Source organism: Diadema setosum, chromosome 14, assembly GCF_964275005.1.
Source record: "Diadema setosum chromosome 14, eeDiaSeto1, whole genome shotgun sequence".
Classification (NCBI taxonomy): Eukaryota; Metazoa; Echinodermata; class Echinoidea; order Diadematoida; family Diadematidae; genus Diadema; species Diadema setosum.
In genome coordinates, this window is record NC_092698.1 from 8,558,847 (window position 1) to 8,573,255 (window position 14,409).

At 38.7% G+C, this 14,409-nt stretch overlaps 1 protein-coding gene across 1 annotated transcript in view; it reads left to right on the forward strand.

Annotated features, from left to right (window-relative positions):
- Nucleotides 1-367: 367 nt before the first annotated feature.
- LOC140237891 (macrophage mannose receptor 1-like) overlaps nt 368-14,409 on the forward strand; it is a 61,852-nt gene continuing 47,810 nt past the window's right edge. Inside the window, exons 1-8 of the mRNA XM_072317824.1 lie at nt 368-823; nt 5,197-5,309; nt 5,861-5,994; nt 7,921-8,141; nt 9,795-9,886; nt 10,758-10,861; nt 11,989-12,115; nt 13,239-13,321. Of these exons, the coding sequence (XP_072173925.1) occupies nt 368-823; nt 5,197-5,309; nt 5,861-5,994; nt 7,921-8,141; nt 9,795-9,886; nt 10,758-10,861; nt 11,989-12,115; nt 13,239-13,321 (1,330 nt within the window). The remainder of the gene's footprint in view (nt 824-5,196; nt 5,310-5,860; nt 5,995-7,920; nt 8,142-9,794; nt 9,887-10,757; nt 10,862-11,988; nt 12,116-13,238; nt 13,322-14,409) is intronic.

The window sequence follows — 14,409 nt, forward strand, 5'->3', positions numbered from 1 at the left end:
GTGAGCAGCTTTAAGCCCAATTTGAAAATATGAACGGCATATTCATGACTTATTATCTATGCATGATTAAAGCAAATTTGAATACATGTGACTGGTGGCGACAAACTAGCTCTGTAATCAATTGGGCGTTTTGGTTAACCCGCGAAATGTAAACTTGCTCGCGTGGAGATACACTCTCGCTATACGAAACTGTGAAACATAGACACTAACACGGCAGCCGAGCGTTTGATACATCCACGGGCGTGTTTACGTGTATGCACCAGTGAAAACGCCTGCTTCATAGCTCCACACTTCTGTCACCGAATTGCTGCAGTGCTCGCTAAGAAATCGACTACGAATTCGGACTGTGTGAGACGAACGAGCTTGAATGGCGCCTATTCTCAGAAAAGCTGCAGTAAATCTGGACTCTGCAAATGGTACTGCACATCTTTATGACACTGGGGAGCATCATACGCCCGGCACGCTGACTTTGCTTTGGACAGCTAGTTCTAGGAGCCCCTCGGTCGTCGGTGCTGCTGCGCCGCTGACACCAGCCCTGACATCGGCCAGTGCTGTTACGCTGATGACCTCAGCCCCGACACCGGTCAGCGCTGCTTCGCCTCGCGCCGCCGACTTCAGCTCCGGTGCTGGTCAGCGCTGCTACGCCCCAGCCTCTACCCCTAAAATCGGAGCACCTAGCACCTGTAGCCTGCAGGCCATGATTGATCTCGACGTCTCCAACGGCGCCCGGGTATCAACCGCTTTTTCGACGTCGTCACCTACGACTTTGCCAGCTCTTCACTTCGTCGCGAGGAAACATGGTAATCATAAGGACGCGAAGCGAGTAAGTGACCGTCCTACTTAAGCCCCCTTAGGGCACCGTGTATCGAGTTAGCTGCAAGTGTGAACACGCCCATTCGCAAATACGCACAGCTTTCTCGTTCGTCACTCATTTGACCAAGTTTAACTATTCCGTTATATTTCTCGATATTCCGACACCTACCGTTCACAAAGATGTACTCCCCCTTGTCTCATTTTGTGTAACAAAGTACGTTCATAGTTACCAGGATAATTTTGCATTTCTTCTCATTGTGGATAAGTAGAAGACAATAGGTCTTGGTGTATAGGTAGAATTTAGTAAGATGAAATCATTAGTGCAATAAAGGTCATATATCGACGGTGCGTCCTCACCTGGCCTCTGGAGCGATATCTGCCGTCATTATCCATGTGTTGAATTTGAAGAATTTGATGGCAAATGTGTGCCGGCGTTCATCACATTGTGCAAGAACTATCCAATTTGATCATTAAAGTGAGCTCAGAGAAAATATTTGTAGCATTATTTTCGGATCATCCTTTTAAGAGCTACAAAAGGTAAGGAGTTAGTTTTTCTTAATTTCTGTCTTTGCGGTCATTTTGGCAACCATGTTAATTATCTCAAATAGGGCTCGGCCATTACATTTTTACACCCTTCACCATTAATTTTATGGGAAAACGCGGCAATATCAGTTTTTCTTAATTTCTATTTTTGGCGGTCATTCTGGCAACCATCTTAATTATCTCAAAAAGGGCTAAGCCATTACAGTTTTACACTTTTCACCACACATGAGAGAAAACACGGCAATCTCAGTTTTTCTCAATTTCTGATTTTGGTGATCATTTTGGCAACCATCTTAATGATCTCAAATAGGGCTAACCCATTACATTTTTACTCTTTTTAACAATTTAAGGGACAACATCGGAATTTCAGTTTTTGTAGTTATGGTGATCTTGTGAAGGTAGGTAGAAAACATCAGAACTTGATCTTGTGGAGATAGCAAAATGACCAACTGTTAGGAATCGTGGTGGTGGTAGTGATATATAGATAGTTGACCCCGCTAAATATAAGGGACAACATCGGAATTTCAGTTTTTGTAGTTATGTTGATCTTGTGTAGGTAGGTAGAAAACATCAGAACTTGATCTTGTGGAGATAGCAAAATGACCAACTGTTAGGAATCGTGGTGGTGGTGGTGATATAATCTACTAGTCGATAGGTGATCTATAATGAGTTTTATTAAATGGGTGAATTATGAATAATGAGTGAATTAAATGGAAAGTGAAACTGAGTGTATTAAGGTCTGCTGTATTTGTTGGGGCTACAGATGCTTTCGCTATCATCCTGTTGCGTGAGGGGCATCTGCTGCACGTCCACTCACGGCGACTACCAGGGAGAATTCCACCCAACCTCCGGGGGTTGCATCTCTTTTATTGACTCCTGGGTGTTCCGCATGACTGATCCCCAATTAGCATAGTCTTTCTTGCAAGTCGTTTGTCTAACATCTAGAGAAGAAAGTGTCCAACAACCCAAATCGCCTAGTCTTCTTTGCCAGTCTCTTTCTCTAAAATCTAGTGCCCAACAGGACAATGACATTATCTAGGGTGATGTGAAAAAGACTTCCATGTGTTGACTAATCCTTTATTGTACGGATCAAGCGCCCACGATGTAGCTAAAAATAAAAGATTAACCCCTTCGAAGCCACAAGCCGAGAGTTCCAGGGATTCTGTATACAATAGACAGTTTCGTGATAGACCTTACCCATCGTTGAAAAGGAACACTGGACACCAAGCATTCCTCGAGTCGAGGATTGAAGTTCAATGACTGGAGTGGACAATGAATAATGGATGCCGGGTTTTCTCTGCGGATTATACTGATGCAAGGTTTAGTGTCGAGGCTTTGTGGCCGTATTTTGTTCTCTCGAATTGTAAGGCTACAAGAGTCACGCCCCGTCAATACACTTATCGCATGCAAAGTAAAGCTCAAATTGCGCCTCTCTTAAAATAAGTAGATCTAATGTACACTGCGCGCACACTGTAGACAAGATGAGCTAACTTTTTACTCATACAGAAAATTGTTCATGCCGGAAAATCCGCTTTGAAACATAACTGTTCGTTTCCTATAACACTGGTCATTCTCCGATGAGCTCGTTGACACTTTCATGTTCACTAAAAAAAAAACCGGCATTACTTAATACATAGAGTGTAACAATTCCATTTACTGAAGCATTTTTCATATAGCTACGTTGGCGTAGACAATGAAAATGCCTATGTAAATACCAGCGCAGCAGTGAAAAGAGGTTTTGTTTTGGATAGGTTTTAAAGTGTGTTTTTTTTTCCAGCATGTTTTACACTGTAGGCATTTACCATCACAGTTGGACGAGAATAGATATGATCATGGCATACATTGTATTTCGTTGTCGACCTGTATTGGTTATGTTGGGAATAATGGACGTAATTAGACCTAAGAGGGATTATTACGCTGACGCAGACTAACTTTGTCGTATGATCAACAATCGAAAAGAAATGACGAAAATGATTATGTACAGTATAGAAAGGAATGGACAAAAGAAGGTAAATTGAAAGAAATGGAACGATAAATGAAGTAAAATTCAAAGACACGGCATTATGATTTATTACATTACTCATAGGTGTTAATTTACGAATGTTTTGGTCAGTTAATTCTGTGGGTGGTGTATGTAGGTGTGTGCGTGAGCTATGGAATACCTGTGAGTGTGTGTCTGTGTGTTGACTTTCGGAGTACACAATCTGAAGTTGTACCATGCATGAAAGGTGAGGTTGCTTTCATCTACCATTATTATAGCGTCCATTGGTGTTTGTTGGTTGACGTGCTTCCACATTCCACATGTTACAATGAAGTCTTCGGGACCAGCAATTTTCTTTTGTTATATCGAAATTTCGTTACAGCTGAACAAATAAAATGTTTAAACATGTATAGCTGATAATTTGGGACCCAAATTCTACTTCGTTGTATGCGAAATTTTGTTATAATCATGTACGATAAAACGGGATTGCGCTGTAGCTGATCTGCAAACAGTTGACTAGGATATGGTAGATTATGAAAAGATTTGATATTAAGAGTGAAATACTGACTTACAGGGGAAATCCAGTCCAAATACAAGTTAGTCTGATAAGAAAAGGTAAAATGTTACGAGTTCAACGGTAAAATTTTGATCGAAATCGGGTGAAAATAAGGAAATTTTGACATTTTGAAGTTTTGTTAATTTTTCAGGAAACAGCTCTTGAACAGTCAATAATTTTCTTATAAATATGCAAATGGCAAAGTGAGCATGTCATTCCCTCACTACTTGCCATATAGTTTGTACATAAATTGTGAAATTTCTGGTTTTTCATTCAAACGCAATTATTCCCGAGGCTCAAATCCTGATATATCTAACTGATCACTATTCTGAAGTTATTCAACCAGGAATAACATCCTATTTCAGACTTTTCAATGACAGAAACATTTAATTTTTGTCATTTTTGATTTGATTTGATTTATTCATTCTCCGTATGGCATCATTTACAATTTTTCAACATAATCAAACATAATGATATACAAATATGAAACTCATTATAGCTAGTTTCAACAATTTCAACAATTTTGATTACAAATACATTTAAGACAAAATTACAATACATGTGTTATGAATTACCATACAGAACGGTCGCCAATAATAAGCTATAAGCTTGACCCTTTGGCAACCGATGATACAATACGTTAAAGGGATAGTACAGTATTGGTGGAGATGAGAATTGGGCTTTTGACTTTTTGCGAGATACTAAGAAAACACTTATGATACAGTACAGAGCATACCATTTTAGGAGGAATTCAAAGTTTATTTGATGAAAATCGGGTTTGGCGTGACTGAAACATCCAAAAACAAAGTAAAACAAACGATCGTAATAAAGTGTGGGTCCCACACTTTATTAGAATCGCTCTTTTTTTGGATATCTCAGCCATTTCAAAACCAATTTTCATGAAATAAATGTTGAATTCCTCATTAGTATTAGATGCTCTTTCATATTTCAAATAAGGTTTCTCATTATCTCACCAAAAAATGTTAGAAACCTGAAATAGGTCTCAACCAAAACTATACAGTCCCTTTAATGCTATAAAGTCTTTTGTACACGATCAATGGAAAATTGTGTGGTTATGACATGGTCATCTCACACATTTGCATATTCTTATCTACTGTACAAGAACTGTTTTGCAGAAATTAGCGAAACTTCAAATTTTCATAACTTTCTTATTTTTCGTCCGATTACAGTCAAATTTTTACGACTGACCTCGTAAGATTTTACTTCTGTTCTTTTATAAGACTAACTTATTTTTGGACTGAATTTCCCCTTTAAATACCTCTAACTGCTTTTCTTCGAGTAGAACTGGCTCGCGGATCAGATTTCTGTCTACAACGAAATTTTCTGGATTGGTCTCTGGGACCGAACGAATGACGGCTCCTTCATATGGGTGGACGGTACCGAAATGACATGGGAGTAAGTTCTGCTGAGATACGACAGTGTGGTAAACGTAATGAACCTTATCATTTTTCGTTGACTTCCGGGAGATACTGCCTCCAGTTTTTCTTCTTTTTTTTTTTGGATATAGGATTATTCCTGCTGAATATTTTTTGGAGTGACATTGTATTATGTCTTACTAAGTTGACAACACTTCCTTCTTCTGGTTAATCGCAATAGTTATAATGATAATGATAATAATGATAACGTCTCATTTATCCAGGGCACAGTAGCCCCTTCAGTGTTGTCACTGCTCTACCAGAGGATCCTGCCATCATTATTACCCTAGCGTTGCCAGGTATACCCATTTATACACCTGGGTCGAGAGGGACATGGTAGCTAGAACATTGTGTCCAAGGACGTAAGCACTGGGCGGGGGGAATCGAGCTCGGGTCCGCCGGTTGAGAGTCAGGAGTCTTATCCACTATGCCACAACGCCCCCACTTAGTTAATAGGTTAAGAATTGTAATCATCTTCATTAACGTAACTATCTTAACGCTGAAAGGTTACTGTTTTTTGCCTTCTCCTAGCAACTGGAGTCCGGGAGAACCAAACAACGAGCCTACCGCTATCGGGGAGGACTGCGTGGAGATCTACTCGAACGGAAAGTGGAACGATGAGCAGTGTGCCCAGCCGCAGAACTACATCTGCTCCAGGAACATTAGTATGTGACAGCCTTCACTCATTAATTCAGTTTCAATTTAGTTTCAATTTATTTTATTTAATCATTGCAGTTTGCTTCAGTAAAGTTCTTCTGCAAATCCGTGAACGACATAAAAATAGCAGAAATACATACAAACTGCATATACAATAATAAAGAAAGGAACAAGTGTCAGGTAACAACAAAAACAACGAAACATTAAAAAAGTACAGCAAAAAAAAATCAACAAATTGCACTTGATGCAGTCATGAATTATCGCATTTTAAATAATCACATTTGTTTGGGAGTGGGGAAAGAGTGATGTCTATAGTATTCTGAAAACATATATGTATATGCAGTATAATCATATTTCATCCTTTCAAATATACATTTACATTATTAAAGAGATGTATTACGCAACTGCCTGTGATTCGATGTGTGAGACCCTTAAGTAAAATAGAGTTTAGCACGTGCTATATCAAGACTACTTTCATGGATTTAGCATGGTCGGAAAGGTCACATAGAGTTTACGACTCATAATTTAGATATATCCTGCTGTCTTCAATAGTTCTTTTTAAATGTATATTCTTTACAAAAGAAAGCATTCCGTGTTATCTGTAATTCCTCTATACGTTCTCATACAAATATGTTGTTTTCCTCCAACAAGCTCTTAAAAATGACAGATTTGTTTTTGTTTAATTTAGGGCAATTTATGTACCAGTATTGTAATAACTTGCTTCCATCTATTTTTGTTTCTATGTTCCTCAAAAATCAATCATTTCATAAATATCCCACTAGGCGATCTAGTGAATTTCATTTACCTCTTTTAAGAACGATTTTTGCTAAGAACACACTTATTTATGTAGGTCCAAATTATTGGAATTCTTTGCTCCATCCATATACTCTTTCAAGAGGAGACTGAAGTTTTTTTTTTTATTACAATCGTATGACTCTACAATACTGAATTAACCTTTTGGCCTTTTTTTTTTATGTATTAACCTGTTTACTTTGTCCCCTATTCGAAGAATTAATGGTATTTTTTTCCCCTGGATGTTTGCAATGTTGCCATCTTTGCCATTTTTACCCTTAGCGTCTAGTATATGGATAGTTGACTTTCCGTATGCTACTTCGGTTCATATATCCCTCTACTTTCTATTTTCTTGTCTTTCTTTAAGGCGTCAAAACTTCACTTTCCCAAGCAACTTTCTTCTGTTTCTCTTGGCTGCTTCTGCCGAAGATCGCTGTTTATGTTTATGTTGCTTCTGTTATTCTGTTACTATTTCTGTCTCTGTTTTGCGTTCTTGTCTGCTACTTTGTCTTCAGTTCGTCAGTCTTGTCCATCCCGTTTTGTCCTGTACAACCTTTCCTTTAGTAGTTGTCTTGCTGTCTAGTCCTGTTTTATGTTAGTTCGCGTCTATGTAAATGTATTTATTTGTTAATCTAATTTCTAGTGGGCTTCCAGACTTCCTCCACTTTGTATTTTTTTTTTTGCATATACGACGGTTCAATTTATCTTTTCGTTGATGTTCTTCTCCAGAGGGACCCACATACTACAAGCTCTGTCTTTTTAGTGGGTCCCTCCATTTTTCGCATTTAAAAAAACAACGATATACATGTATTTCACTTTGATCACTTCTGTTTCTTTCTTGCAATACAATGTATGATTACTATAGGTCCTCAATTGTTGTAGTCTTTTTATTTCACTATGTTCTATTTACCTTATTTTCTGTTACTAAATGAAGTGAAACATATGTTTTTGTTGAAAAATGAAATAAACTTTGAACTCTGAACATAATAAAGGAATTTCAGTCTTACCGGTATACTCTAGTCTCCAAGGATGATGAGCATCAGGAGCAGGTGATATTATGCGTCTGCGTAAATAAAAAAAAAAAAAATGGTTTTCATGATCCAATGCCCTCGTCCACATTTTTTTTTTCCACTCACGATTAGACGTTATACCGCAGTGCGACGTCCCGAATGGATGGGAGGGTTTTGACGGTAAGTGCTACCGGTGGGTCAGCGACACGAAGAATATCGCCGGTGCTACCGAATACTGCACCATGCTCGGTGGATACGTCATTTCCATTAACAGCGACGACGAGCAAGACTTTGCCGGCATCCTTCAAGCCGCTCACCTCAACATGCCGTACTGGACTGGACTCAGCGACAAGGTGGGGCTCACTACTCTCTGCAGATTGTTAAATAGAGATCATCCATAATCTAGATATTTACATGGAGATCACTGGGTGGGGCTATACGGAGGACTTTAAAGGGAAGGTAAACCCAAAGAGAAATGTGGATCGAATGAAAGCAGCAACATCAGTAGAACACATCAGTGAAAGTTTGAAGAAAATCGGACAATCGATGCAAAAGTTATGAATTTTTAAAGTTTTGGTGTTGGAACTGCTGGATGAGGAGACTACTAGAGGTTGTGACGTATGAGAGGACAACAATATAAGGCTATATAAAGAAATTTTCACACAAATTCATTTTTCATGAAAACCACAAATTCCATCAACTTGATGCTGACATATGTTAAGGGTAGCAATTATTCCCCCTGCTTTCTGAAAGCGGTTAGGCAAGTGCCTTTTCATGATGCTAGAAAAGTGAATTTTTGTTGATTTTCCTTTATATTTTCTTTATAACGCTGTCCACTCATACGTCATAACCTCTAGTAGTCTCCTCATCCAGCGGTTCAAACACCAAAACTTTAAAAATTCATAACTTTTGCATCGATTGTCCGATTTTCCTCAAACTTTCGCTGATGTGCTTTGCTAATGTTGTTGCTTTCACTCAATCCACATTGCTCTTTGGGTTTACCTTCCCTTTAAAGGTAGAGAATGAACCTTTGAGGATTTATAAAAGTGCCCCCTCCCATCAACATAGTGGTTTTTGGATTGTATGTGAGTGGCGCTGGCGCCGAAAGAGCAGGTCTTTTGTCGTGACTGTGTGTGTGTGTGTGTGTGTGTGTGTGTATGGGTGTGTGTGTCTGTGTTTGTGTGGGGGTGTGTGTGTGTGTGTGTCTGTGTGTGTGTTTATTTCTATGCCAAATAACTGAGGGATGAAAAAAAATAGTTGATCTCTTGCAGCTAGCCGAGTGTCGGCTTTGACAAACTCGCTTATTCTAATTGACTGTTAGTATTTACGATATCTCGAGCAGTTTGTCCGACGATATAGGGCCTAATGCATAGAATTAATCCAATCTAACTGCAAACCTAGATGATTCTTTGTCTGTAATTAAATCCAAATATTACATTTACACTAGCTGTGGGTATCATTGCATCTTTGCATCATTGTCAATGCAATTAAAATCATTGAAAATTGCAAGTGCTCGTAATATCTCATTGGTTCATTCAAAGGTTTGTAAAAGCCATGACTGAACAATAATCGAGAAGGTAAAATTCCCTCCAGCTTATAACTCAGCATTTATATATTATTACGACTCTACAACTAATTGATGTAAAGTCTATACATATTTATGTTTTCAAAATTTTATTGAAGTCACATCCTGTCGATTTTGCATACATGAAGTAGTTTATTTATGCTACTTTCCATTTTGTCTTCTTTGAAGCGCTTTCAGCACGGCTGTCGACATAGCGCTATTTGAGTAGCCATTTTGATTTTAATCATTAGTTTCCTTATAGCAGTTTTTGTATCCATGTAATGCTTGAAAAGTCGGTCACTCTTTAATCATATTGAATTTGAATGTAAAAAAGTTACCATTTTGTCTGATTTTATTATTTTTTATCGAAGTCAAGTTGAACATGGAAAGGTATTTTGCCTAAACCAACATCTCTGATGTCTCAATTGTTCTTTCTGCTCAGGGGCGTGGCGCTGGAAACTATATATGGCAAGACGGTACGGAGCTGACTGACAGTTCCTATACGAATTGGGGGACTCTGCAACCAGCTACCGGGTAGGCTAATCTATTTAAACAACAACAACAACAACAGCAACAACAACAGCAGCAACAACAGCAACAACAACAACAACAACAATAACAACAACAACACACTGAAAAGTGCAACAAGAATGCCACTTGTTGGAACTCAACTATAAGACGGTACCCTGCTGTCAGACTTGGAGGCGATAAGACGACTTTTCAACATTCGCGTATTGGCGCCAAGGCGACTCGCCTATAGGCGCCATTTTCTGGAAGAGAAAATGGGGTGAAGGGGGTAGAGTAACATCTCAACTTTTCCTAACTTGCGTATATATGGGCAACTTGTTTGAACTGGGTTAGGCGACTTGTTCAAGACGAAGATGCGAAGATGTGGTTTGTGTTGACTCTTCTAGACGCCCGTTCGAGGAAAAGAACCCTGGCTCTTTGGCTTTTTGAACACGTCTCCTTCATTTCCTGTAATGTTGATTCAAATTCAATATCTTCAGAAATGATGCATAATATTTTTGATTCACAGTATTTTTTTCGTTGTACTACATTATGTTATTATTATGTTGTTGATATTATGTTATTATGTGTATGGAATTGTTTTGTATTGTTGGAAAGGAAAGGAAATGAAATGAAAGGAATTGAAACGAAATGATATTGTAGAAATCATCATCACAATGGAACGATTTAATACACAGAGAAAAAATAAGAGTGGTAAAGCAAGTATTCCAATTATCGATGTTGCTTGATCACAACGCACACACAAACACACAACAACAACACACACACAGATACACACATACACATATATACACAATATCCGTTTCTCCCCTTTTCTCATGTCCTCGTCTCTCTCTCCCCTTCCCCACCCACCTCCCCTCCCCCTTCTCTACTCAAGGATTTACCCAGGATGTGCTATGGTCAAGACTCGGACCAGTGGTAACTGGACCATTGACAACTGCGATGACGAGGATTACCGCTTCATATGTGAGAAGGACGAAGGTAATGGCTAACTTGGGCATGTAGGTTCATAAAGGCCATTGCACACTATACGACTTTCGGTCGCACGACCGACCGACATTGGATCCGCAATAAATCACAATAGCCTCAGAACAAACACGCTTGTTTATTTCAGATCCAAAGTCGGTTAGTCGTGTGACCGAAAGTCGTATAGTACAGCAGCTGTGATAAATATCACTGGGAAGAAAAAAAAAATGTGTATACTAGTACTCATTGGAGAGTGATTGCTTTTCAGCCTGATGTATTATCGCATCAATATATTCATTTGGCAGATTTTAAGTCTCTTTTTCCACATAGAAATTTTATTTTTATATCAGCATTCAGGTACAAATGTCACATTATATGATACCTAAAACAAATGGTACGATTTGAACGGCAGCTACAAACCGTCTTTATAGTATGGATACGATTCCAGTTAATATTGGCTACAAAACCTTTAGTTTTTCTGACATATTTGTATTCATCTACTTTCATAGCTTGCTTTAAATAATTACAAAATTGGCAAAAATCTAACGATTTCTTTCTGTTTCTGACAGAGAATATATAATACTTTGCATTAAAAGAAATAGCAACACATAACGTTTACAGTAGAACCAAGTTTATAAGTACTTCTAGCTATATGAGTCTTATTCTGTAACATACCCTGTATTTGAGAAATAAATCTTTGTTTAACATCGCATTCCCAAAACGAATGTATAATTGTTTCTGTGGGGCTCGAACAAAGTTTTAAGGATTGCGTAAATAAGAATTTTATTTTCATGGAACAACTTATTGTCTCCGGCCCTTAAGAACAACCCATCTATGATAACTATTTATTTTCACTCTGTTTACACATTGTAGTAGCCTACACTTATATATTTACGTAATATATTCGTACCTTATTTCATCATCATGCATTGATTCTCTGCTATGGACGATGGTAAGAACCTCCTATTACAAAGAATGAACAAGAAATACATGCGAAATAATGTTTCGTGGTACAATATTTCCCATCACACCGCTTGCCGTTGTTTGCACCCCTCGAACAAAGTCCGAGTACGAAGTATCCTTTTTTTTTGTAGCTATAGGGTCTTTCACATCTGTCTTGTTAATGTCTTGTTCCGGCGTAGGAGTCTGTCAAGACGGCTGGGTGATACACGGCGGAGAGTGCTACCAATTCAACGACTTTGTGAGAACGTGGTGGGACGCCAAGTACTACTGCGAAGCCCAGGGCGGCTGGCTCGCCTCCATCCTGGAGTGAGATTTGCCGGTTGATTTGTTTTTGTTCTGTTTCTTTTTCCCGATTTCAAACTGCATTGATCAAACATTGTTCAATATCATATCCAAGTCTAGACACCCTTTGTTTCTATTCCTCTATCTGTTCCTTTGATGAATTCTAGAGGCCAGCGTTCGTCCCTCTTTGATTTATTGTCATGCGTCAAGTTCTTAAATGTCTGTCGAACAGAAAACTAGACTATGAATTCATTGAGAATGTGAGAGGTGCAGTTGATTGCGTCACTTCATGTTTTCGCCTGGTTTTCTACCAGTGCTGAACTTATGAATATAATTATAAAGGGAATCATTTGTGGCGTATTATAGAACAAGTACATTGGATGTAACACTTTTGATTTAATGGTTGGTAAACTCCGCCCCCCAAAAAAAATTAACCCTATTCCCACGGGGGGGGGGGGGGGGGGGGAGGGGGGAATTTTGGTCCCTATTCCCACGGGGGGGGGGGGATTTTGGTCCCCCCCCCTCGACGTTTCAAAACCGATTTTCATCAAATAAAGGGCGGTGAGTTGGCTCAGTCGGTAGCGCGTCTGCCTCACGATCACGCGGCCCGGGTTCGAACCCGAGTCTGGACTGAGCAATGTTGTGTGTAAACATACCGTCCCCTCTAGCAAGAGGCAAAACACTCTGTCCCTCGGATAGGACATAAAATGGAGGTCCCGTGTATGAGAGAGCAACAACTCATGCACGTAAAAGATCCCGCTTCATTCATTCATCGCAAAGAGCAGGGTGTTTAACCCGGTGAAGTGGTCCCACCTCACATCCAACTGGACCCCATGGAAGACCAGCTTAACGTTGCTGAATATGGGCTATCAAGCCATTTTGTCAGGTGGAAAATGAACAAACAAACAAACAAACAAATAAATTGAATTCCTCGTAAGATAGTTTGCTCTTTAACATTTCATAATGTGGTTTCTAGGTATCTCGCAAAAAAGGTTAAAAGCTGAATCTTCACCTCAACCAAACTTTACCTTCCCTATAACGCAATCCTGAACAATACCAAGAAAAGCAACCATTGAAAAACAACAATAACAAAACGTTTGCAATTTTGATCGTAACATATGCTTTGTTTCCCAAACGATTCTTGCAGCGAAAATGAGAATTTGTTCATTGCGACTGAAATGCAGAGACTGAACGAGGAGAACGTCGAAACCATGTGGTTCGGGTATTCTGGTGAGTACTAATACACAGAGGAATCACATATATATAGGACCTATATATGCATATAATAAATATATATATATATATATATATATAAATATCAAAGAGTAAAAACAGTCATATAAACACCGCAGGAGCCAAAAAAATTGGACTGACGTTTCGGTCAAAGACCTTTTTCAAAGTAAGTCTGAACATAAAATAAACAATTTGATGCAAGAAACTAAGAAGACGCATAAGTTGCCAAGATACAAATAATAATAACAAAAGGCTATATATATATATATATATATATATATATATATATATATATATATATATATATATATATATATATAAAATGCTTATATTTATGCTGCATCGTGGACCTTAATGTATTCTTATTCTATTCATTGTAGCCAACATCTTTTCTTTTTCTTATAGGTGCGTGTGCATATGGATGTGCGGAGTATGGGTGGTGGGGGTGGGGTTGGGGAGCTAAAGTCCCCAACACTTCTACTAGATTCGAAGCCCCTCGTTATATTCGTACTACGTCGCATCACATGACCCTTGAAGCGTTAGTGTATTCTTAATCGACCTGGGCCCTGTTTTATGAAGCTGTTCGTAAAGTTGCGAACGACTTACGAGCGACTGGTGATCAGTTTTTGTGCTGAATTATTGAAATTCTGATAAGTATAGCACATCACATCTGATCACCAGTCGCTCGTAAGTTGTTCGTAACTTTACGAACAGCTTTATGAAACACCCCTTGGACAGATTAGAGCACTATGACGACAGTAAAACACGAAAGTCTCATATTGCTTATAATTTGGTACTAAATCTGAGCCTTTCCGGATGTCCTCAGCCGTAGAGATAATACGCACTATTGTATTCCGTCTATAGTATCGCAGAAGAAATAATTGAAGCAATATATTTTCCATTCAGTATAATCATTTCGCTTCAATTCAAGTAATTTCATCCTATTCAGTAATTTGTAATCAAAGTAAAATCGCATCACAAAATCATGTTATTAACAAAAATGACTCAGTTTGTCCAATTATATACAAACGAGAAATGTGAATCTCGTGAGTCTGGATGCCTTTTAAACTCCGCTGAGGTATAAG